Source organism: Ranitomeya variabilis, chromosome 4, assembly GCF_051348905.1.
Source record: "Ranitomeya variabilis isolate aRanVar5 chromosome 4, aRanVar5.hap1, whole genome shotgun sequence".
NCBI classification, from domain to species: Eukaryota; Metazoa; Chordata; class Amphibia; order Anura; family Dendrobatidae; genus Ranitomeya; species Ranitomeya variabilis.
Genome location: NC_135235.1, coordinates 476,595,619 through 476,621,999, shown reverse-complemented (window position 1 = coordinate 476,621,999; position 26,381 = coordinate 476,595,619). Strand labels below are relative to the sequence as shown.

Sequence of the window (26,381 nt, the reverse complement as noted above, 5' to 3'; positions counted from 1 at the left end):
CATTAAACGCCCCCAACAAAAAAAATATCGAAACTACAGAATTGCCATTTTTGGTCAATACACTCTACTAAAAAATACAACAAAAAGTGATCAAAATATACTCCAAAATTTTATCAATATAAATGTTAGCTCAGCGCACTGAGAACAAGTTCTCAGGGAAAAATTTAAAAAAATATTGATCACAGAAAATAGCGACACAAATAGAAGTCTTATTTCACAAGATCAGCAACTAATTTTGGATGACTCAGACTATGGGCATCCAGGGGGTCCACGTTCTACTCTGCAGTGATGTTTGAAAACATCACTGCAGGGGTGGCGAGGAGCTTGCTGTCAGGCATATGGGGACTTCCCATTCAGAAAGCAGAGCTAGTTTGTTTCAGTCTTTACCTTCCCAATCACTGTATGCACAGCATTAGACAAGCACTGTGCTTACAGTAAGGGTACCGTCACACAGTGCCATTTTGATCGCTACGACGGTACGATCCGTGACGTTCTAGCGATATCCATACGATATCGCAGTGTCTGACACGCAGCAGCGATCAGGGACCCTGCTGAGAATCGTACGTCGTAGCAGATCGTATGGAACTTTCTTTCGTCGCTTGATCACCCGCTGACATCGCTGGATCGTTGTGTGTGACAGCGATCCAGCGATGTGTTCGCTTGTAACCAGGGTAAACATCGGGTAACTAAGCGCAGGGCCGCGCTTAGTAACCCGATGTTTACCGTGGTTACCAGCGTAAACGTAAAAAACCAAACAGTACATACTCACATTCCGGTGTCTGTCCTCCGGCGTCTCAGCTTCTCTGCACTGTGAGCGCCGGCAAGCCGGAAAGCAAGCACAGCGGTGACGCGGTGACGTCACCGCTGTGCTTTCCGGCTATGGCGCTTACACAGTGGAGAAAAGCAGAACGCCGGGGGACAGACACCGGAATGTAAGTATGTACTGTTTGGTTTTTTTTACGTTTACGCTGGTAACCAGGGTAAACATCGGGTTACTAAGCGCGGCCCTGCGCTTAGTAACCCGATGTTTACCCTGGTTACCCGGGGACTTCGGCATCGCTCCAGCGCCGTGATTGCAACGTGTGACCGCAGTCTACGACGCTGGAGCGATAATCATACGATGCTACGACGTCACGAATCGTGCCGTCGTAGCGATGTAAATGGTACTGTGTGACGGTACCCTAAGGGTGCCTACCCACGATCAGGAATAGCAGTGTTTTCGCTGAATCCAAAACGCTGCGTTCTACATTACAAGCACAATGGATGGGATTTATAGAAATCCCATGCTTACTGTGCTTCTATTTAGCTCTGTGTAATCTCACCCATGGTGCGGGTTTACAAGCCGCAGCATAAGAATTTCTGTAGCGGAGACGCTGGTCTCCACTGTGTATTTTCAGCAATAGAATGTCATTACATGCGGTAAATCCACACGTACCTAAATACAAGTGTGGCAATTAGAACGCTGCTTTTGGACGCATCGAAAATACGCTCCGTCCAAAACGCTACTATTCTTGATCGTAGGTCATGTAGTCTAATAGGAAGCATTAACGGTGCTTCCTCCACCAGAAGTTTGAATGGAGCTGTTGGATCCAAGGAGACCCATTCAGCTTTACTATACACACAGGAGGCTGAATTTGCTTTGTAATGTGGGCTAATGCACGAGCCCCAGTTACAGGGGAAACCAGCAGCAAAAAAAAAAAGTATTGAAAAGTTGAACTGCCCCCCACCCACTCAGAGGTCTTTTATGACTTTATGGGGGGCACATTACATTGTATGAAATAAAAGAAAAATACTTCAAGAAAAAGAAATTAGGAAAAAAAGAAATGAAAAAATGGTTTCAATCCCAATCTAAGCCCCTCCCATATCTAAAAAAAAAGTATTTCTGATACATAAAAATTACTGTTACAGAAAGCGGAACAAATTTTAAAACGTATTTAAGTAGAGCTTTTTGATCATAAAAAATAAATAAAAACGTGAAAACAGACACGCATTTCCTTCATTGTCTCACCGATATCACCTTATATTGGCAAAAAAATAAAAAAAGAGATTCTGAAAATAAAATAATGTAATATATATTATAATGATAAATAAATAATAATAATAATAGTAATAAAAAATAATAAAATTAGGCACCATGTGTCACGAAAAAATGCAATTTTGTAAAATTTCCAAACAAGAAAAAATGTTTAGAAGATATATAAGGAACAATCCGAAAAAAAAGGAAGTTTAGGCCACCATGCTACCAACAGAATCCCGAGGACATTGTCTGACACCTGTGAAAGGGTCATTCTCATGTCTTTCAGAACATGGGAGTTACTGCTGTATTTTCTCCTTTTTATGTTACCTGAAACAGTTCTCTAAGTTACAGTCCATTTTTTTTATTAATTCCTAATGGTTCAAGTGAAGAACCCTCAAGGCAATATGCAAAGGTGACATAACTATAAATGAGTGAACAAGTCAGCTTGGCCGAGTAACACCACATTTGTACTGTATATCAGAGGTGTCAAACTGCATTCCTCGAGGGCCGCCAACAGGTCATGTTTTCAGGATTTCCTTGTATTGCACAGGTGATAATTTAATCACCTGCACAGAATGATTCCAGCACCTTGTGGAATGCTAAGGAAATCCTGAAAACATGACCTGTTGGTGGCCCTCGAGGAATGCAGTTTGACACCTCTGCTGTATATAAAACTGGTTTAGAACCTTAGAAAGTCACATAGATGCAAAGTAAGGGTTAATTAAGTGTAGTGCTGGTAAATTACTACCACTGCTACTGTGCAAAGAAGACCTGTAGATAAAAGATGGCAAAGGGCACTAGTAGGAAAAGTAACGCCACACACAATACCTGTGAATCCATATTCAGCTTGTATCGTTTACCTAGTGGGTGGGAAAGGAGAGTAAAGGTGTTGGTGTATGAGAAATTTAGGAGGAAGCTCGATAACAAATCACCGATCTGATAAACTCTCCTATATTTTCTCTTGGAACCTTAGCCAAACTGGGATAGTCACCTGTTACTGACATGAGCAACATTAGGGAAAGAAACTGGGCAATGGTCCAGATGCCACTTTTTCTAGAGAAACTTGGGCGTAGCTCTAACCCCCAACAGGAACCTGTGGTGCTATTGTAGTGCCCCCACTGCCGCAGGGCCGAGGGGTACCCGGTACCAGGCCTCTGAGTCTCTGCTCTGGGGTCGTCACGGTGGCTAGACCCGGTCCGTGACCCTGCTGAGGGGCGCACAATGAAAGATGGTGGTATGGTGCTGATGTTATGGTGCGGTGTAGTGCCGGTCGCGGTCAATAACGAGGACACCAGGTTGCAGTCTCTTTACCTCTTTACTGAAGGCTTCTGAGTCCTCAGTCCGGAATACGGTTAACCGGGCTGCGCAAGTCCGGCCGGTCCGATGGCACCTCCAGAGTTCCCTTTGCAGGTGGAAATCTGTGCCTACCTTCCTGCGCTTGTGTGTTGTGGTCCTCCCCTGCTGTGCTTACAGGACAGTCCCCACAACTGTTGTGTCTGTTTCTCGTGTTCCCTCACAACTCGATTCTGATGTTCTTCTACGTCCCCCAGATCTTATGGTTAGGACGCACCCATATGACGGGGGAGGCTCGGAGCTCTTCCGGGACTCTAGCGTCGCCCCACTCCTGTTGTTACCCCCCCTGTGTCTTCCTGGGTCAATCGGGTGAGACAGCCCGCCTCTAACTGACTGTCCTGCCGTAGGTTTGAAGTATTGCCTGGAGCCTGATACTTCCTCGGCGTTCCGGCCACCGGTTATGCGCCTCAGTAGGATGTTGCCTCGTCTTACAGCACGACTCCTACTGGTATTCTCCTTGTTGCGTTGATCTCGTTTCTCACTCAGCACAATAAACCTCGTTTCTTGTCCTTCCTTGGGGTACCGCCGCTATATCGTGCAGGGGCGGTCCCGTAACGTTCTCTCTGGTTGCTAGGCCTCTGTCAGGATCCCACCCGACAGGGACCCCTCTGAATCTTCCCCTACAACACCCTCTGCCACAAGGTGTTGCCTGGTTCCAACCCAGTCAGCTTTCTGTTCTAACTTCCTGTCTAACCCCCAGTTTTACCCGATTGTGAGGAGTGGCCTAATACATAGAACCCTTAGCTCCCCCTGGAGGCCAGACTGTGAAATGTATTGATGTCTGTGATACCTGGTCAGATGAACTCCTTCAGTGCCATCAGACGTACCACAGCCCCCCTTAGTGGCGGAGCAATAGTACTGCAATGACCAGGACTCTGGGGCGCTGCACTATCATCATGAGTAATTATCGAAAAGAGTAATAAGCTTTAAGGGGTGTCCAGGATTGAAATAATTTTTTTTTTTACATAAACAGCGCCAGTGATTAGGTATTCATCTGTAAGGCTTATGATAGGTCAGTGATCCCTCAGTGACCTGCCCCCTAGTTTACATAATGAATAATATATAGATATATATATATATATATATATATATATATATATATATATATATATATATATATATATATAAATAATATTCATGACAGGTTCCCTTTAAGCAGCTTGCAAGATAAGTTCAATGAATGTGGCTCTATGGCGCTGCAGCTGACTTGTAGAGGTGTCTTCCAGGATGTATCCAGTAGCAGTGTAGGAAGAATACACCTGAATTGTATTAGGGTCGAGATGACAACTTTCTAATGTGTTCTTCATACCTTTTAATGCAGATGAATGTGTTTTATAGTAAACCCAAATTGCTGACGCTCACACCAAAGTTTCACCTTCAATTGTTTTACATCTGTTTTGCTATATGTCTGGTAGTTATGTGCTATTATACCTTTGTTTCAAAATGACCGTGCAGTGTATTTTATAGTGTAAGTCGGTGGAAAATGTGTGCTACTGATTGGGCATCTGTATTAAACTGGGGCATATGTTTTTATGGAATACTTGAAATGTGAATGCCTAAAGTAATACGTGAATGCAGTGTGATGTTTGCCTAAATGTATCAGCAATTGTGAGGCCTCGTTCACACCTCCATGAACAAATGGTACCGTTGTCATCAATGTTAACCTTATCCTGACCATATTTTCCTTTTATATTTTTGCCCTTAATTCACTAAGCTCAGGCCCCCACCTGTTCCTCAAAGACACATAGCAGCACAGATGGGTGTCATGGCATCCAGTTCATTTCCTCTGGGATCCAAATGTCCCAGATCCAAACCCTGCTGTTCCCTCTTAAATTTCCTCCAGACACAAATCTACCAGTGTTCCTGCCAGCTCTCTGTGCCTGTCCAAGTTCGCCACCTTTCATCTCCTTATAGGACACAGATATAGTGACTTGTCATTTGCCTGACTCCAGCAAAACATACGTTGCCAATAATGTCAGAGATGAAGAAAATGTCTGTAGTTACTGACAATTGCTACTAGCTGGAATCATCAAGCAATAGGAAATATGATTAAAATGATGGTTTTATTTTCTTATATTGTTCTACTGGTGGCTAACAGGTTCCAATTTGTACCGTAAAAATGGCTTAAAAGAAAATCACAGCATTCCATTTGCCACGGAAATTGCCAGGGAACAGCAGGATCTATCACTGTAAACCAATCACGGCACTGCATTTATAAACGCTGATATCCAGCACCTCCGATGATAAAGTAAAGTTGCCAGCGTAATCATAAAATCAATGTTTTAATCAATGCCACATATTCTAATTAGTATGAATAGTAGGTCAAGTGTGTGCCCAGCTAGCCGAAATGACTCCCACAGAGGGGTGGTTATAGCCTCTGTAGTGTCCCTCCGCCGCCTTCTTGCTTCCTAAATTACACAAATGGCAAGCGGCCACCATGACTTTTGGCATGCACAGTGATCTGCCTATGTGTCGCTGCCCTGGTATCACACTGTGCAGACCCAAAGTATAACCACAGCGCACTTCCATACTGATCTAACAGCAGACGCTCTACTATATTAACCCCTTCATGACCTTGGGATTTTCCGTTTTCCCGTGTTCGTTTTTCACTCCCCTCCTTCCCAGAGCCATAACTTTTTTATTTTTCCGTCAATTTGGCCATGTGAGGGCTTATTTTTTGCGGGACGAGTTGTACTTTTGAACGACATCATTGGCTTTACCATGTCATGTACTAGAAAACGGGGAAAAAGTTCCAAGTGCGGTGAAATTGCAAAAAAAGTGCAGTCCCACACTTGTTTTTTGTTTGGCTTTTTTGCTAGATTCACTAAATGCTAAAATTGACCTGCTATTATGATTCTCCAGGTCATTACGAGTTGATAGACACCTAACATGATTAGGTTATTTTTCAGCTATGTGGTGAAAAAATATTCCAAACTTTGCAAAAAAAAAAAAAAGCGCCATTTTCCGATACTCGCAGCGTCTCCATTTTTCGTGATCTGGGGTCAGGTGAGGGCTTATTTTTTGCGTGCCGAGCTGGCGTTTTTAATGATACCATTTTGGTGCAGATACGTTCTTTTGATCGCCCGTGATTGCATTTTAATGCAATGTCGCGGCCACCAAAAAAGCGTAATTCTGGCGTTTCCAATTTTTTTCTCGTTACGCCGTTTAGCGATCAGGTTAATGCTTTTTTTTATTGATAGATCGGGCAATTCTGAACGCGGCGATACCAAATATGTGTAGGTTTGATTTTTTTTTTATTGATTTATTTTGATTGGGGCGAAAGGGGGGTGATTTTAACTTTTATATATATATATTTTTTTCACATTTTTTTAAACTTTTTTTTTAACTTTTGCCATGCTTCAATAGCCTCCATGGGAGGCTAGAAGCAGGCACAGCACGATCGGCTCTGCTACATAACAGCGATCATCAGATCGCTGCTATGTAGCAGAAATTCAGGTGTGCTGTGAGCGCCGACCACAGGGTGGCACTCACAGCTGCCGGAGATCAGTAACCATAGAGGTCTCAAGGACCTCTATGGTTACCATTCTAAAGCATCGCTGACCTCTAATCATGTGACGGGGGTCGGCGATGACGTCATTTCCGGCCACCCGGCCGGATGCGGTAGTTAAATGCCGCTGTCTGCGTTTGACAGCGGCATTTGACTAGTTAATAGCGGCGGGTGAATCGCGATTTCACCCGCCGCTATTGCGGGCACATGTCAGCTGTTCAAAACAGCTGACATGTCCCGGCTTTGATGCGGGCTCACCGCGGAGCCCTGCAGCAAAGCAGGGGAACTGACCTTGGACGTACTATCCCGTCTGAGGTCAGTAAGGGGTTAAAGTGCTGAGCCATGAGGTGGTGGCATTTACAGTATATTGAATATCTGCCTAAGGGCCACTGGAGCGGCTGCCAGGGCAGGGCCGTGGGGATACTCGGTACCGGGCCGGTTCTTAAAGGGATGTGTCACGGCAACAGTGACCCGGTCCGTGGGAGTGGGCATCCAATAAAAGAGTCAATGTTATGAAAGGGGAATAGTTTATAGGGGAATTGTTCTTGACGCCACCTGTGGTATTTGGCAAGGGATAGCTGACGCTGCTTAAAGAGACCACTGGTGCTGATGGTGATACAACAGAGTTGGTACAGCTCTCCATAGGTAGAGCTAAGTCCCAGGGCCCTTATGATGTTAAAGATAGTAGTGATGATTGTAGTGCAGAGTGGATGGTGCAGTAAATAACTCTGAGGATACAGCAGGGTGCAGTTTCCACACTTTTACTCACAGTTTGTGGAGCAGTCCATGGCACTGATTACAGATGGTTATGGAGATCCGGGCAGCCTGGAAGCAAGTTGGGATCCACCTAACCAGGTGAGTTCAGAATAGGCCTCCCTATTGCGCTGTATTTTGAGGTCCTTGCTGCATAAAGCTGTGCTCAGTCCTCTGCTCCCTCTTGTTCTTTAGTCCTTGTCTGTAAGGCAGGCAGATTGAGCCTTTCACAGGTGTCGATCCTCGTGGCATCTCCGGGCTCTAACCTGCTGCTGTGCTTTCAGATGTTGTGATGGACCAGTAGACCTGCAATCCCCTGCCCTCCGGATTTAGCTGCCAGGACTTCAGTACCCGCACAACCACGGACTCTGGCGTCCAGTCTCTAGCACTTTGTCCTGAGGTGAGCTTATCTACAGCTCCAATCCTCAGGTTCCTCCTTGACTTCCTCTCTCCTCTCTGTCTGCTCTCTGAATAACTGACTAACCCCGCCTCCTTATAGAGCAACTCCCCTGAAACTTGGTTTAGAGCTCCCCCTTCTGGTCTGGAGTCAGGAAAGTGTTGCATGCCAGTGTTACCTGCTAAGGGGATCCCTTCTTGCTTCCAGGCATGACATCACCCCCTGTGAGGGAGGTAATGCCATTGTGGAAACTGGACTCCTGGGGTGCCACACCACTACTTACTGGCTCAGTGCTATACACAGCAGCACAAAGTGTCTGCAGTCAGATTACAGAGGGAAAGTCTCGGCTGGTCTTCCAGTGTGCACAGTGTCAATGCAGTGCAGTGTAATATTGGCAGAAGATCATTGTGTGGACCCAAACCCAGCGCTTCCCTCTACGATCTCACAAGAGATGCTCAGCACTGCTGTGTATAATGCTGAGCTGGCAGGAAATGGAACATAGAGATGTACACGCCTTTACCTCTTGCTTCAGCACTATAACAGTAGTGCAGCACAGTTAGGGTACCGTCACACAGTGGCATTTTTATCGCTACGACGGCACGATTCGTGACGTTCTAGCGATATAGTTACGATCTCGCAGTGTCTGACACGCAGCAGCGATCAGGGACCCTGCTGAGAATCGTACGTCGTAGCAGATCGTATGAAACTTTCTTTCGTCGCTGGATCTCCCGCTGTCATCGCTGGATCGTTGTGTGTGACAGCGATCCAGCGATGCGTTCGCTTGTAACCAGGGTAAACATCGGGTTACTAAGCGCAGGGCCGCGCTTAGTAACCCGATGTTTACCGTGGTTACCAGCGTAAAAGTAAAAAAAAACAAACCGTATATACTCACCATCTGATGTCCGTCAGGTCCCTCGCCGTCTGCTTCCCGCTCTGACTGTCTGCCAGCCGGAAAGTGAGAGCAGATCACAGCGGTGACGTCACTGCTGTGATCTGCTCTCACTGTACGGCCGGATCTCAGTCAGAGCAGGAAGCGGACGGTAAGGGACCTGACGGACATCAGATGGTGAGTATGTACGGTTTGTTTTTTTTTACTTTTACGCTGGTAACCACGGTAAACATCGGGTTTCTAAGCGCGGCCCTGCGCTTAGTAACCCGATGTTTACCCTGGTTACCAGCGAACCTCGGCATCGTTGGTCGCTGGAGAGCGGTCTGTGTGACAGCTCTCCAGCGACCACACAACCACTTACCAACGATCACGGCCAGGTCGTATCGCTGGTCGTGATCGTTGGTAAATCGTTATGTGAGACGGTACCCTTAGTCAGATCACAGAGGAAAGCACTCCCAGTAAGCCAGTAAGACTTTGGGTCAACACATTGTGATGCCAGGGCAGTGGCACATAAGCATAAGATCACTGTGCATGCTCAAAGTCATGGCCACCCCTTGGCATTTGTGTGATTTAGGAAGCATAAAGGAGGCAGAGGGACTCTACAGAGACTATAACAGTGCCTCTGTGGGTGTGTTATCGGCTGCCTGGGCTGCTCAGCACTAAGTGCAAATCTGTCTGACTAGTCAAACTAATTAAAATATTGCAAGATTAAACAGCTAATTTTACGATTATGCTAGTAACTTTCCCTTAACATTGGGATTGCTAGAAATCAGTGTTTAATTCTGTAATTAGCTAATAGGGGTAGACCCTGTTGTCAAGTTCCCTTTACTAAACAACTTTATTATACAGTATTGTGCAAATGTGTGGGAAAAGATGCAGCAAATTAAGAATACTTTCATAAATAGAAATGTTAATAGTTTATTTTTTTTATCATTTCACAATATGTACAGTGAAATAATTTGGCGCCAATTAGACACCCCTAATGGTAATGTATGATGGATAAGTATCTGCCTGTATTTCTAAGCATTGAGAACAGCATTAATCCAAACCAAATTCTCAACTCCATTCCTGAAATGTAGCCTCAAATTTGCAAGACTCTTGGTCTTCCTTTCCTGGGGCGGTCCTCATGTGAGCCAGTTTCTTTGTAGCGCTTGATGGTTTTTGCAACTGCACTTGGGGACACTTTCAGAGTTTTCCCAATTTTTCGAACTCACTGACCTTCATTTCTTAAAGTAATGATGGCCACTCGTTTTTCTTTACTTAGCTGCTTTTTTCTTGCCATAATACAAATTCTAACAGTCTATTCAGTAGGACTATCAGCTGTGTATCCACCAGACTTCTGCACAACACAACTGATGGTCCCAACCTCATTTATAAGGCAAGAAATCCCACTTATTAAACCTGACAGGGCACACCTGTGAAGTGAAAACCATTCCCGGTGACTACCTCTTGAAGCTCATCAAGAGAATGCCAAGAGTGTGCAAAGCAGTCATCAAAGCAAAAGGTGGCTACTTTGAAGAACCTAGAATATAAGACATATTTTCAGTTGATTCACACTTTTTGGTTAAGTATATAATTCCACATGTGTTAATTCATAGTTTTGATGCCTTCAGTGTGAATTAGCAATTTTCATAGTCATGAAAATACAGAAAAATGTTTAAATGAGAAGGTGTGTCCAAACTTTTGGTCTGTACTGTACTTCTAGATCAAAAATTCAAATATTGAACATATTCCTATAAACTGAATTTCTTGTTACAAGGGTATAACAACTAGTTTACCCACATTTTCAAAATTCTAGGCATGCCCTCTCGGGCAGTAGATGATTGCAGTGTGAGTGCACAAAGTGCAGCACCAAAATATTTTCTCACAAGCTTGCCCCCAGGTCACACACTTCTACACTTCTTCCCCTCCAGATGTCCTTGAACGTGCATTTGGACACCAGACTTCTATCATTAGACATAACATTTCAACGTCACACACAAAATATCTTTCAGAAGCGCTGCTATTAGAGGGTTTTCAAGAGGCTTCAGCATGTGCCAGGGAGGTTTGCCAGCCTCATGGACATTTTGGAGAAGTGACAAGTATGACTTTATCCAGATCTTCTAGGGTCAGCTTATTCAAATGCCCCAAAACACATTTTGTATTAATTAAACACCCGAGCACAACTAAAATTTAAGACTAGTCAACAACCACAACATATGAAGATAGACATGCCACAGACATGGCATTATTGGAGGTGTGAGACCTTTGGATTAATTGGTGAAAATTCTGTGAACCATGATATTGTTTCTATAATTCGTACTAAATTATGCAAAACAGAAGTCATCAGTATTTAGATTTCATTTGTCTTTTTTCTTTTTACAGAAGTCTTCAGCCAGAATTTCAGTCGATTTTCAGGAGGTCAAATGAAACAAATCAGGAAAGGTGAGGAAAAGTAATTTTGAATACATCAATGCCTCTGTAAATATCAGAAAATAAAATAATTCTGAATTTACTGCTTCAATTTAGGAAAACTGACAAAAAGGCTGCATTGAAAATACTGAAGTCTAATGTCAAGGTAACCAGGTTATCGGAGATGATATATTGAATGGTAGAAGTTTTGTGAAAATTATCCAATGTATAATCTTGGATTAACACCCTTTCTCTTTCCTACTAGCCGCAAACTGACCATGCCTGTCCCACGTCTCTACGTTACCGTGTACAGAATGACTCTTATTTTAAAAATCTGTTCAATTTTGACATCCCAGTGCTTATGTGGGACAGTCATTTTACTGAAGGTGCCAAGGAAAATATGAGCATGAGACCACCGCCATATGGCTGGAGGAATCTTCCTACAGAAGGTAGCCATTATCATAATTTGTCATAAATGTGTCAAGTTAGTACCGTAAATATTCTGCTTTTTAGTAAAAGGCATAAAAAATTAGGAAATAACTTATAGGATAGATGTATACCACAAAGCTAGTGAATACAAATTATTTTTAAAATGGCACATCCTTCTGTAAAAAAAAAAATAGATTATATGCATTCTATTATGTTTAGGGAAACTGTAAAAAAAATTAAAAATTTAGTGTATTCACTGCATCAAAACTGTACTGGAAGCAGAGAGTGAGGTTTATATATAAACTTTATCCTCTGGTTCCAACAATTACACAGACCATTCAAAGACCAATTTAGGCTGTGTTCATAATGTGCAATTTTAATGCAGAAAATGCATTCAATTTTTTGATTTTTTTGTACTTTGCCTAAACACAATATAACAAAAAAGTTGAGTGGGCATTAAATGGGTTGTGGGGTGGAATGTCAATATATTCTTTTGATTTCAATGCAAATTGTACAATACTTCATTTCTCCTATGATCGTCCTGCAGTGGTATTGATTGGTTGCTTCTTGTCTCATCCATACTTTATTGTTGATCCAAGGATATGCTAAAAATGTTATTCTCTCTTTCTACTGTATATTCAGGAGCGAACTGCTCCACAATCACTTGGCTTCCTTCTTGCCACAGGAGGCCGTTGTTCTCCTGATTGATTGACAGTTCAGGCCAGGAACATGGTCGCAATGTTGGTGTGAATTGTGCTCTCTCAATTACTGACAGCAGAGGCGGCCTTCCCAGTGTGGCATCGGATCAGAGAAGCACGATATCTCTGAAGCTGTCCGAATCCAGTGATCCAAACAGCTTTATACTAGCGCTTACAAGCTTTATAGCAAAGAAGTTACAAGTGCTACACTCCTCTATGAAACTGACGACTTCTTGCAGACAACAGAGGTGGGCGGTAACCTAGACAATGAGAAGAACGCAAAAGAATTAAAGATCCGTCTTTTTTCCACTCACAAAGTTAGTTAGCTGGATGCTACAGTAAACTTTATTCTCTAATTGAATACTACAGCCCTATTTAGGGTTTGTATCTCAAGTGGAACACCTGATCTGGGTGGGGTCCCTGAACAGGACTTGGAGCGCTAGGTGACCTAAGCTGGAACCGGTATAGTCATGCAAGAACCTTGCTGTTTCACATCTTCCCCTTAATCGTAGTCCATAATATGGGCATCAGAAATAGGACCAGATGAGCATTTCTGTAGGCTGTTTGACTTTCTGAGAAGGTATAAGTAGATTGAGGGAGTGCTGTATGGACCGTTCTACTTTCACAATAAAATATTCTGAATCAGCGACCGCAAATTATTTTGTTACCGTCCCATTGAATACTGTGTAGCTGAATACACAGTCAGTTGTGCCTTAGAATATCATGTGCTATTTTATTGGTGATGTAAAAGTGACCTGCGGTAAGAGCTGGATTATTGCTCTTTTGTTAAACAAGAGGCACGTGGAACCTCAACAGTTTTTTTTTCTCATTGTATTTCCCTGTAGTGTTTGTGCGCTTAGTAAAAGTCTTCATACATGACATTTTCTTTGACCCTTTTACACATCCAAAACTGATGGTGCTTCTATCATGCAGACTAATCCTATTTGTACAAACCCTGCTTTACCTGTTTTCTCCTTCATTCTTTTTACTGCTGAAGTTTATCTTTTCATCTTCTCAGAAGAATTTAGTATTATTCGGTCATGAAATACACAATGAATGCACGCCAACACGTCCACAGACCTCAGCAGACTGACATTTACTCTCCATATCAACTATCCCAAACAATGGCATTCGTTCATTTCACAAAGGGGCCACCCTCAGAGTCACACACAAGGTTCTTATGTCCCAAATTATCTGCAATAGCAACACCAGAAGCTTAGTTCTGGGTGTAAGTACCCTTTCAGAAGACAGGACTTGTCAAAAGACTGCAACACAGCTGTGTAAGCCACGTGCACACGTTACGTATTTGGTCCCTATTTTACCTCAGTATTTGTAGACCAAATTCAGGAGTGGGTGATAAATACGGAAGTGGTGACATGTTTCTTTTCCTCTGATTATTCCACTCCTGGTTTTGGCTTACAGATACTGAGGTAAAATACTGACCCAATACTGAACATGGCCTGATTCAAGAAAGCTAGAATCATAATTCACCTTTAACAATAGCATGTACTATATTTCTAAACCATTTAGAAACTTAAGTTCTAGAGAAAAATACATTGATTACGATAACTGTCATTGAAGCTGTGCTTATTGTGTATATGCCTCTCTCCACCATTTTGTATAATGGTTAACTGACCATATGAAAGCCACCTGCTTAGTAAATGCTTAATGGGATAGCGAGGTAAGCCGAGCAGAGAAATCCCATAATAGGAAAATACAGAAAAAGAACCAACGTCACAGTACAATGGTTAAGACATTAAATGGAGAATATGAAAGTGGAATTTGTAGACCAAGGCATGGTGAGGAGAAACAGCAGGAAGGTCAACCACAAAAAAACAATAGTCGCAAACCAATCAAGACTAAAAGGCTTACACAATGATGAGCCAGTTTTCCATAATTATAGACCTAGGTGTTCACTGCCCTAAACCGTGAGAAGAGTAAACCCTGTTAAGTTCAAGCATCAACTTAAGTTCAAGTCTCTACTTACATGGCTGACTTAGCTGCACTTGAAAAATACAATTTCTAAATTTAACACATTTAAAGAATGATGGTATTTTTATATATATATATATATATATATATATATATATATATATATATATACAGTACAGACCAAAAGTTTGGACACACCTTCTCATTTAAAGATTTTTCTGTATTTTCATGACTATGAAAATTGTACATTCACACTGAAGGCATCAAAACTATGAATTAACACATGTGGAATTATATACTTAACAAAAAGTGTGAAACAACTGAAATTATGTCTTATATTCTAGGTTCTTCAAAGTAGCCACCATTTGCTTTGATGACTGCTTTGCACACTCTTGGCATTCTCTTGATGAGCTTCAAGAGGTAGTCAACGGGAATGATTTTCACTTCACAGATGTGCCCTGTCAGGTTTAATAAGTGGGATTTCTTGCCTTATAAATGGGGTTGGGACCATCAGTTGTGTTGTGCAGAAGTCTGGTGGATACACAGCTGATAGTCCTACTGAATAGACTGTTAGAATTTGTATTATGGCAAGAAAAAAGCAGCTAAGTAAAGAAAAACGAGTGGGCATCATTACTTTAAGAAATGAAGGTCAGTCAGTCTGAAAAATTGGGAAAACTTTGAAAGTGTCCCCAAGTGCAGTGGCAAAAACCATCAAGGGCTACAAAGAAACTGGCTCACATGAGGGCCGCTGTTGTGAATTCCGTTCTCGGGCTCCCTCCTGTGGTCGTGAATGGTACTTTGGTAAGTTCTGTCCTTGGACACCCTCTGGTGGCTTTGAGTGGAACTGCTGATCTTTGAGGTTGGCTTTCTCAGCTGCCCTCGTTTATTGCTTCTGCTGGCTTCCCTATTTAACTCTGCCCAGGTCGTTAGTTCATGCCAGCTGTTAATGTCTCAGTACTGGTTCAGATCTCTCTTGGATTTCTCAGATGACCTGTCTACTCCAGCAGAAGCTAAGTCCTTGCTAGTCATTTGCTGTTCATCGGTTTTTGAATATATTTTTCAGTACATGCTATGTTTCTTGTCCAGCTTGCTATTATGATATTTCCTTGCTAGCTGGAAGCTCTGGGGGTGCAGAGCTGCACCTCCACACCGTGAGTCGGTGTGGAGGTCTTTTTGCACACTCTGCGTGGTTTTTTGTAGTTTTTAATACTGACCGCATAGTTCCCTTTCCTATCCTCTGTCTATCTAGAGAAGATTCGGCCTCCTTTGCTAAAATCTGTTTCATTCCTGTGTTTGTCACTTCCCTCTTAACTCACAGTTAATATTTGTGGGGGGCTACCTTTACTTTGGGGAATTTCTCTGAGGCAAGGTAGGCTGCTATTTCTATCTCTAGGGGTAGTTAGCTCTTAGGCTGTGAAGAGGCATCTAGGGAGAGTTAGGTACGCTCCACGGCTATTTCTAGTGTGTGTGATAGGATTAGGGATTGCGGTCAGTAGAGTTACCACCTCTTCAGAGCTTGTCCCAGGTTTTCTGTTTTAACCATCAGGTCACTTCGGGTGCTCCTAACCACCAGGTCCATAACAAGCCGCCCCAGGAAAGGAAGACCAAGAGTCACCTCTGCTTCTGAGGATAAGTTTATTCGAGTCACCAGCCTCAGAAATCGCAGGTTAACAGCAGCGCAGATTAGAGACCAGGTCAATGCCACACAGAGTTCTAGCAGCAGACACATCTCTACAAAAACTGTTAAGAGGAGACTTTGTGCAGCAGGCCTTCGTGGTAAAATAGCTGCTAGGAAACAACTGCTAAGGACAGGCAACAAGCAGAAGAGACTTGTTTGGGCTAAAGAACACAAGCAATGGACATTAGACCAGTGGAAATCTGTGCTTTGGTCTGATGAGTCCAAATTTGAGATCTTTTGTTCCCACCACTGTGTCTTTGTGCGACGCAGAAAAGGTGAACAGATGGACTCTACATGCCTGGTTCCCACCGAGAAGCATGGAGGAGGAGGTGTGATGGTGTGGGTGTGCTTTGCTGGTGACAGTATGAAGGCATACTGAATCAGCATGGCTACCACAGCATCTTGCAGCGGCATGCTATTCCATCCGGTTTGCGTTTAGTTGGACCATCATTTATTTTTCAACAGGACAATGACCCCAAACACACCTCCAGGCTGTGTAAGGGCTATTTGACCAAGAAGGAGAGTAATGGGATGCTACGCCAGACGACCTGGCCTCCACAGTCACCAGACCTGAACCCAATCGAGATGGTTTGGGGTGAGCTGGACCACAGAGTGAAGGCAAAAGGGCCAACAAGTGATAAGCATCTCTGGGAACGCCTTCAAGATTGTTGGAAGACCATTCCCGGAGACTACCTCTTGAAGCTCATCAAGAGAATGCCAAGAGTGTGCAAAGCAGTCATCAAAGCAAAAGGTGGCTACTTTGAAGAACCTAGAATATAAGACATAATTTAAGTTGTTTCACACTTTTTTGTTAAGTATATAATTCCACATGTGTTAATTCATAGTTTTGATGCCTTTAGTGTGAATGTAAAATTTTCATAGTCATGAAAATACAGAAAAATCTTTAAATGAGAAGTTGTGTCCAAACTTTTGGTCTGTACTGTATTTTTAAGATTTTTTTTTTAAATTTCACCATGTCATGTCAAGGGAATGTGTCAATAGGATCAACCCTCCTAAGTAGTGTTGAGCGATACTTTCCGATATCGGAAAGTATCGGTATCGGAAAGTATCGGCCGATACCGTCAAAATATCGGATCCAATCCGATACCGATACCCGATCCCAATGCAAGTCAATGGGACGAAAATATCGGAATTAAAATAAACCCTTTATAAACTTGTAGGTTCATTCTACATGAAGGAAAACAACTAAGAATAATGTAGGATGTATTGGGGGACGTGGCGGAGATATTAAAGGGACAGAGGTTTAGCCCAATGTAATAGAATAGCAGGATTTTTAATTTTTTTTTATGAAGTTCGGCGTTAGAAAGAATTTGACTATGTTATTTTTTTTTTTTTTTATGTCAGATATTGATGTTTCACTACTTCCACGCCCTTCACCTTCTTTTTTACTTCTCCCACGCTTTCTTCTTAATTATCCTCATCATCAGCTTCTTTGACATCAACTTCTTCACCTTATTCATCTTCTTCTTCATCTTCTACCTATTATTTTTTGGGTTACATTGTTCATATTCTTTTTATTTTACTATTATCTTCATCATATTCAACTTCTTCATCATATTCTTATTTGTGACAGGCATTCCCGTAGTTGTTATCTATAAAAGTTTGAAGATTACACCTTCCGTTCTGCCTGTCACAAACCAGTTACATTTGTCCGCGTTCAGTTTGGCCTGCAGCATCAGGCTTTATCCAGGGGCACCACGAGGAGGAACGGACTCACCCCCATACACTGCTTAGTCTTCTTCTGCTTATAATTTACATAATATTTTTTTGCTCTGATATTTTGTGTTATGCTTAATGTCCTTCTGCTCTTTGTTCTGCAGCCTCTTGTTCTTCTGCTTCTCGGTCTTCCAGGTCGTCGTCGTCTCCAGGGTCGTCGTCTCCGGGGTCGTCGTCATCGGGGTGGTCTCCGGGGTCGTCGTCATCGGGGTGGTCTTCAGGGTCATCGTCTCCAGGGTCGTCGTCATCACGGTGGTTGTCGTCTCTGGTGTCGTCGTCATCTTAGGGGTGTTCTTCCGGGTCATCGTGTTTAGTCTCTTGAACTTGGAAATGTAGCAGAAGGTACAAGAAGGCTGAGAAAATGCCGAGAACCAGCTGATGGAACTGGAACTCGGATGGCTACCCGAAGGTCCAAGAGCCAATGGAACTACCGAGGACCAGCTGACGTTACTGGAACCCGGTTACTAAGCAGGAGGTACCCGTGCCTGAAAGCACTACCAAGGACCACCTGACGTTGGTGGAACTCGGATACCCAGAGGGAGGCACCTAAGCCAAAGGCTCTGCCCGGAACCAGCTGACGGTACTGGAACCAGGATGGGGAGCAGAAGGTACAAGAGCAAAAGACACTGCCGAGAACCAGCTGACGGTGCTGGAACCCGGATGGGTAGCCGAAGGTCCAAGAGCCAATGGAACTACCGAGGACCAGCTGACGTTACTGGAACCCGGTTACTAAGCAGGAGGTACCCGTGCCTGAAAGCACTACCAAGGACCACCTGACGTTGGTGGAACTCGGATACCCAGAGGGAGGCACCTAAGCCAAAGGCTCTGCCCGGAACCAGCTGACGGTACTGGAACCAGGATGTGGAGCAGAAGGTACAAGAGCAAGTGTCTGCGTGGCTTTTGCAGGACACGTTGCCGGCTGCACAGCAGGGGAACAGCTGGCGGTGCTGGACCCCACTGACACATTGGCGAGGTGTTTGGCTCTGTGCAGCCAGCACTTCCGGACAGCAACGAGCGGTGTTGTAGCCCGGGCTCTGCAGGGGGAGCAGAGTGTAGGCCGAAGCCTACTTGAACCAATTTCAAAGGTAACCTTTAACCCCCCCTCAGGGGTTAGAAAGTAGAAGAGCCACAGCTTATGCAGCAGTAGTGCTGCACAAGTCAAAGGTTGCTCTTTTAATTTCGCTCCTTGCACACGCTGAATGAAACACGTATAACATTTAGCCCTTTATACAGTCAAACTGTGTTGGAGGCGCGAGTTCCCTTTGTAATGAGACGCAGCACAGATGTCAAGAATCCCACCTTGGTGCTGGGTGCAGCCTCCTGAGCGTTGTTATTTGCTGTACAGGAGTCTGCGCTGTCGTGTTATCCCCTGGCCTAGCGCTGTTAGCGCTGCCCATCTTCTGACCTCATTTAATGTTGGCCGGTGCGGTTCGCGATGCCCATGAATCACAGCCCCGCAGTGTATTGACATAGTTTAAACAATGCGGGGCTGGGATTCAGGGCCTGGCGCAGCACATATGTTCGCCTCTCACACTCGGGTCCTTACACCCGCTTCAGACTGTGCGGCGTCATCTGATCCCTTATCGCATGCCACGGCCATGAAGCCGCACAGTCCGAAGAAGGCGGAAGGAGAGGAGGGACAGGCGAACTGATGCAGTGATCCTGCCCATCAATCACACCCTCGCAGTCCCAATAAATAAGACACCGAGGGGCGTTGTGTGGGTCAGGGCGGCCGCAGAGGCGCAGGCAGCCAAACAATGATGCCAGAAGACGGGCAGCGCTACCAAGGGGGTTGCAGCGTGTCATTACAAAGGAAAGTCACACCACCGGGACGGTTAAATGGTCACACAGAGGACACATTGCAGACGTGTTTTCAGTTCCACATGTGCGAGGAGAATACGTTTCTGAGCCACCTTGCACACATGCAGCATTACCGCTGTACAAGGTGGCTGGATAACGTAAAAACGCCTGGGGGAGGGGGGACAGGTTCCCTTCAATTTCAGTTCTTGTGTCTGCGTGGCTTTTGCAGGACACGTTGCCGGCTGCACAGCAGGGGAACAGCTGGCGGTGCTGGACCCCACTGACACATTGGCTGGTGTTTTTCTCTGTGCAGCTAGCACATCTGGGCAAAAACTGGCGGTGTGTTAGAGCCCAGGGACAGCAGGAGGAGGAGCAGGAGGAGGAGGAGCAGGGGGAGGGGAGTGTAGGCCGAAGCCTGCACAGGCGGCAGCTTTGGGTGTGTTGTGTCTGCGTGGCTTTTGCAGGACACGTTGCCGGCTACACAGCAGGGGAACAGCTGGCGGTGCTGGACCCCACTGACACATTGGCGAGGTGTTTGGCTCTGTGCAGCCAGCACTTCCGGACAGCAACTAGCGTTGTTGGAGCCCGGGCTCTGCAGGTGGAGCAGAGTGTAGGCCGAAGCCTAATTGAACCGATTTCAAAAGTCACCTTTAACCCCCCCTCAGGGGTTACAAAGTAGAAGAGCCACAGCTTATGCAGCAGCAGTGCTGCGCAAGTCAAAGGTTGCTCTTGTAATTTTTCTCCTTGCACACGCTGAATGGAACACGTATAACATTTAGCCCTTTATACAGTCAAACTGTGTAATGGAGGCGAGAGTTCCCTTTGTAATGAGACGAAGCACAGGTGTCAAGAATCCCACCTTGGTGCTGGGTGCAGCCTCCCGAGCGTTGTTATTTGCTGTACAGGAGTCTGCGCTGTCGTGTTATCCCCTGGCCTAGCGCCGTTAGCGCTGCCCATCTTCTGGCATCATGTAATATGTCGGCCGGTGCGGTTCGCGATGACCATGAATCCCAGCCCCGCAGTGTCTTAACATTGTTAAAACACTGCGGGGCTGGGATTCAGGGCCTGGCGCAGCACATATGTTCGCCTCTCACACTCGGGTCCTTACACCCGCTTCAGACTGTGCGGCGTCATCTGATCCCTTATCGCATGCCACGGCCATGAAGCCGCACAGTCCGAAGAAGGCGGAAGGAGAGGAGGGACAGGCGAACTGATGCACTGATCCTGCCCATCAATCACACCCTCGCAGTCCCAATAAATAAGACAACGAGGGGCGTTGTGTGGGTCAGGGCGGCCGCAGAGGCGCAGCCAGCCAAACAATGATGCCAGAAGACGGGCAGCGTTACCAAGGAGCTTGTTGCGTGTGTCAATACAAAGTCAAATCACACCTGAGGGACGTTTTAATGGTCACAGAGGACACATTTTAGACGTGTTCACTTCAACATGGGCAAGGAGAATAAGTTTCTGAGCCACCTTGAACACATGCAGCATTACTGCTGTTCAAGGTAGCTGTAAAACATAGAAACACCTGGGGGAGGGGGGACAGGTTCCCTTCAATTTCAGTTCTTGTGTCTGCGTGGCGGTCGCAGGACACGTTGCCGGCTACACAGCAGGGGAACAGCTGGCGGTGCTGAACCCCACTGACACATTGGCTGGTGTTTTTCTCTCTGCAGCTAGCACATCTGGGCAAAAACTGGCGGTGTTAGAGCCCAGGGTCAGCAGGAGGAGCAGGGGGAGCGGAGTGTAGGCCGAAGCCTGCACTCGAGCAAGTTGAAAGGAAACCTTTAACCCCCCCCCCCCCCAGGCGTTTGTAGCTGAAAGAGCCATTGTGTACAGCACTAATGCTGGAAAAGGTAAACTTAGCTCTTTTAATTATGGTCCTTGTACATGCGGAACCAAACATTTATGAAATGTGTCTCCTCACAGCGTTAAACCGTCCGGTAGGTGGAACTTTCCTTTGTCGTGTGACGCAGCACAGCCATCATTTTTACCCCCTTGGCGCCGTGCGCCCCCTCCTCAGCGTTGTTTGAATCTGTCCCGGAGCCTGCGCTGTTAGGTTAGCCCTTGGCCATGCACACATGTTGCGCTGCCCGTCTTCTGACCTCATTTGGTGTCAGGCTGGCTGCGCCTGTGCGGGTGCGCTGGCCGAGATCCCGCCTCGCAGTGTCGTCTAATGTAATCCCACCGCGGGCCTGTGATCCGTGCCCGTGCGCAGTGCATATCCTCTCCTCTCACTCCCCTCCCTACGGCTTTTTCAGACTGTGCGGTGTCACGGCCGTGGCATGCTATTAGGGACCAGCTGACATCGCACAGTCTGAAGAAGCCGTAGGGAGGGGAGTGAGAGGAGAGGATATGCACTGCGCACGGGCACGGATCACAGGCCCGCGGTGGGATTACATTAGACGACACTGCGAGGCGGGATCTCGGCCAGCGCACCCGCACAGGCGCAGCCAGCCTGACACCAAATGAGGTCAGAAGACGGGCAGCGCAACATGTGTGCATGGCCAAGGGCTAACCTAACAGCGCAGGCTCCGGGACAGATTCAAACAACGCTGAGGAGGGGGCGCACGGCGCCAAGGGGGTAAAAATGATGGCTGTGCTGCGTCACACGACAAAGGAAAGTTCCACCTACCGGACGGTTTAACGCTGTGTGGGGACACATTTCATAAGTGTTAGGTTCAGCATGTGCAAGGAGCATCACGAAAAGAGGCACTTTTTCCCTTTGCATTATTACTGCTGCACAAGGTGGCTCCTTCAGTAACAAACGCCTGGGGGGGGGGGGGTCAGGTTCCCTTACATTTAACTTGTTGTGTCTGCGTGGCGGTCGCAGTACACGTTGCCGTATACACAGCAGGGGAACAGCTGGCGGTGCTGAACCCCACTAACACATTGGCGAGGTGTTTGGCTCTGTGCGTACAGCACTTCTGGACGGCAACTAGCGGTGTTGGAGCCCAGGGACAGGTGGAGGAGGAGGAGGTTGGAGGAGGTAGGAGGGATTGCCACACACACAGCAGGGGAACAGCTGACGTTACTGAACCCCAATAACAGAGGAGGGACTGTTGACTGTGCGTACAGCACTTCTGGACGGCAACTGGCGGTGTTGGAGCCCAGGGACAGGTGGAGGAGGAGGAGGTTGGAGGAGGTAGGAGGAGGTAGGAGGGATTGCCACACACACAGCAGGGGAACAGCTGACGTTACTGAACCCCAATAACAGAGGAGGGACTGTTGACTGTGCGTACAGCACTTCTGGACGGCAACTGGCGGTGTTGGAGCCCAGGGACAGGTGGAGGAGGAGGAGGTTGGAGGAGGTAGGAGGGATTGCCACACACACAGCAGGGGAACAGCTGACGTTACTGAACCCCAATAACAGAGGAGCGACTGTTGACTGTGCGTACAGCACTTCTGGACGGCAACTGGCGGTGTTGGAGCCCAGGGACAGGTGGAGGAGGAGGAGGTTGGAGGAGGTAGGAGGGATTGCCACACACACAGCAGGGGAACAGCTGACGTTACTGAACCCCAATAACAGAGGAGGGACTGTTGACTGTGCGTACAGCACTTCTGGACGGCAACTGGCGGTGTTGGAGCCCAGGGACAGGTGGAGGAGGAGGAGGTTGGAGGAGGTAGGAGGGATTGCCACACACACAGCAGGGGAACAGCTGACGTTACTGAACCCCAATAACAGAGGAGGGACTGTTGACTGTGCGTACAGCACTTCTGGACGGCAACTGGCGGTGTTGGAGCCCAGGGACAGGTGGAGGAGGAGGAGGTTGGAGGAGGTAGGAGGGATTGCCACACACACAGCAGGGGAACAGCTGACGTTACTGAACCCCAATAACAGAGGAGGGACTGTTGACTGTGCGTACAGCACTTCTGGACGGCAACTGGCGGTGTTGGAGCCCAGGGACAGGTGGAGGAGGAGGAGGTTGGAGGAGGTAGGAGGAGGTAGGAGGGATTGCCACACACACAGCAGGGGAACAGCTGACGTTACTGAACCCCAATAACAGAGGAGGGACTGTTGACTGTGCGTACAGCACTTCTGGACGGCAACTGGCGGTGTTGGAGCCCAGGGACAGGTGGAGGAGGAGGAGGTAGGAGGAGGTAGGAGGGATTGCCACACACACAGCAGGGGAACAGCTGACGTTACTGAACCCCAATAACAGAGGAGGGACTGTTGACTGTGCGTACAGCACTTCTGGACGGCAACTGGCGGTGTTGGAGCCCAGGGACAGGTGGAGGAGGAGGAGGTTGGAGGAGGTAGGAGGGATTGCCACACACACAGCAGGGGAACAGCTGACGTTACTGAACCCCAATAACAGAGGAGGGACTGTTGACTGTGCGTACAGCACTTCTGGACGGCAACTGGCGGTGTTGGAGCCCAGGGACAGGTGGAGGAGGAGGAGGTTGGAGGAGGTAGGAGGGATTGCCACACACACAGCAGGGGAACAGCTGACGTTACTGAACCCCAATAACAGAGGAGCGACTGTTGACTGTGCGTACAGCACTTCTGGACGGCAACTGGCGGTGTTGGAGCCCAGGGACAGGTGGAGGAGGAGGAGGTTGGAGGAGGTAGGAGGAGGTAGGAGGGATTGCCACACACACAGCAGGGGAACAGCTGACGTTACTGAACCCCAATAACAGAGGAGGGACTGTTGACTGTGCGTACAGCACTTCTGGACGGCAACTGGCGGTGTTGGAGCCCAGGGACAGGTGGAGGAGGAGGAGGTTGGAGGAGGTAGGAGGGATTGCCACACACACAGCAGGGGAACAGCTGACGTTACTGAACCCCAATAACAGAGGAGGGACTGTTGACTGTGCGTACAGCACTTCTGGACGGCAACTGGCGGTGTTGGAGCCCAGGGACAGGTGGAGGAGGAGGAGGTTGGAGGAGGTAGGAGGAGGTAGGAGGGATTGCCACACACACAGCAGGGGAACAGCTGACGTTACTGAACCCCAATAACAGAGGAGGGACTGTTGACTGTGCGTACAGCACTTCTGGACGGCAACTGGCGGTGTTGGAGCCCAGGGACAGGTGGAGGAGGAGGAGGTAGGAGGAGGTAGGAGGGATTGCCACACACACAGCAGGGGAACAGCTGACGTTACTGAACCCCAATAACAGAGGAGGGACTGTTGACTGTGCGTACAGCACTTCTGGACGGCAACTGGCGGTGTTGGAGCCCAGGGACAGGTGGAGGAGGAGGAGGTTGGAGGAGGTAGGAGGGATTGCCACACACACAGCAGGGGAACAGCTGACGTTACTGAACCCCAATAACAGAGGAGGGACTGTTGACTGTGCGTACAGCACTTCTGGACGGCAACTGGCGGTGTTGGAGCCCAGGGACAGGTGGAGGAGGAGGAGGTTGGAGGAGGTAGAAGGGATTGCCACACACACAGCAGGGGAACAGCTGACGTTACTGAACCCCAATAACAGAGGAGCGACTGTTGACTGTGCGTACAGCACTTCTGGACGGCAACTGGCGGTGTTGGAGCCCAGGGACAGGTGGAGGAGGAGGAGGTTGGAGGAGGTAGGTGTCATGATCTCCATGGCCAGAGAACTAGCATAAGCCTCAATAGGAACAAGCTCTTGGAAGATGTAACTGTACTGACCATGAACTAAACCTACCGCATCATCTAGAAGTAGCCAGGTAGCATGTCCTACTTTTTATCCCTATATGCCCAGCGCCGGCCGGAGAACTAAATAATGCTAGCAGAGGGAAATATAAGACCTGACTCACCTCTAGAGAAATGCCCAAAAAGGAGACAGAAGCCCCCCACATATATTGGCGGTGATATGAGATGAAACAACAAACGCAGCAGGAAAATAGTTTTAGCAAATTTGAGGTCCGCTTACTAGATAGCAGAAGACAGAAAGCATACTTTCATGGTCAGTAGAAAACCCTAACAAAACACATCCAGAAATTACTTTAGGACTCTGGCATTAACTCATAATACCAGAGTGGCAATTCCTGATCAACAAGAGCTTTCCAGACACAGTAACGAAACTGCAGCTGTGAACTGGAACCAAAATACAAAAACAAAACATGGACGAATGTCCAACTTATCTAGTAGATGTCTGGGAGCAGGAACAAGCACAGAGAGGCTTCTGATAACATTGTTGACCGGCAAGCATCTAACAGAGAAGCCAGGTTATATAGCGACACCCAGATCTAATCAGAACAGGTGAACAGGGAAGATGATGTCACAAGTTCAATTCCACCAGTAGCCACCGGGGGAGCCCAGAATCCAAATTCACAACAGTACCCCCCCCTCAAGGAGGGGGCACCGAACCCTCACCAGAACCACCAGGGCGATCAGGATGGGCCCTATGAAAGGCACGAACCAGATCAGAGGCATGAACATCAGATGCAGTGACCCAAGAATTATCCTCCTGGCCGTATCCCTTCCACTTGACCAGATACTGGAGTCTCCGTCTGGAAACACGGGAGTCTAGGATTTTTTCCACAACGTACTCCAACTCACCCTCAACCAACACCGGAGCAGGAGGCTCAACGGAAGGCACAACCGGTGCCTCATACCTGCGCAATAACGACCGATGAAAAACGTTATGAATAGAAAAGGATGCAGGGAGGTCCAAACGGAAGGAAACAGGGTTAAGAATCTCCAATATTTTATACGGACCGATGAACCGAGGCTTAAACTTAGGAGATGAGACCCTCATAGGGACAAAACGAGAAGACAACCACACCAAATCTCCAACACAAAGCCGAGGACCAACACGACGGTGACGGTTGGCAAAAAGCTGAGTCTTCTCCTGGGACAACTTTAAATTGTCCATCACCTG

General features: G+C 46.7%; 1 protein-coding gene across 1 annotated transcript in view; it reads left to right on the top strand.

Annotated features, from left to right (window-relative positions):
• Positions 1 to 26,381, top strand: part of ST6GALNAC2 (ST6 N-acetylgalactosaminide alpha-2,6-sialyltransferase 2) — a 161,082-nt gene that overhangs the window by 51,670 nt on the left and 83,031 nt on the right. Inside the window, exons 2-4 of the mRNA XM_077251834.1 lie at positions 11,282 to 11,341; positions 11,426 to 11,474; positions 11,574 to 11,757. Of these exons, the coding sequence (XP_077107949.1) occupies positions 11,282 to 11,341; positions 11,426 to 11,474; positions 11,574 to 11,757 (293 nt within the window). The remainder of the gene's footprint in view (positions 1 to 11,281; positions 11,342 to 11,425; positions 11,475 to 11,573; positions 11,758 to 26,381) is intronic.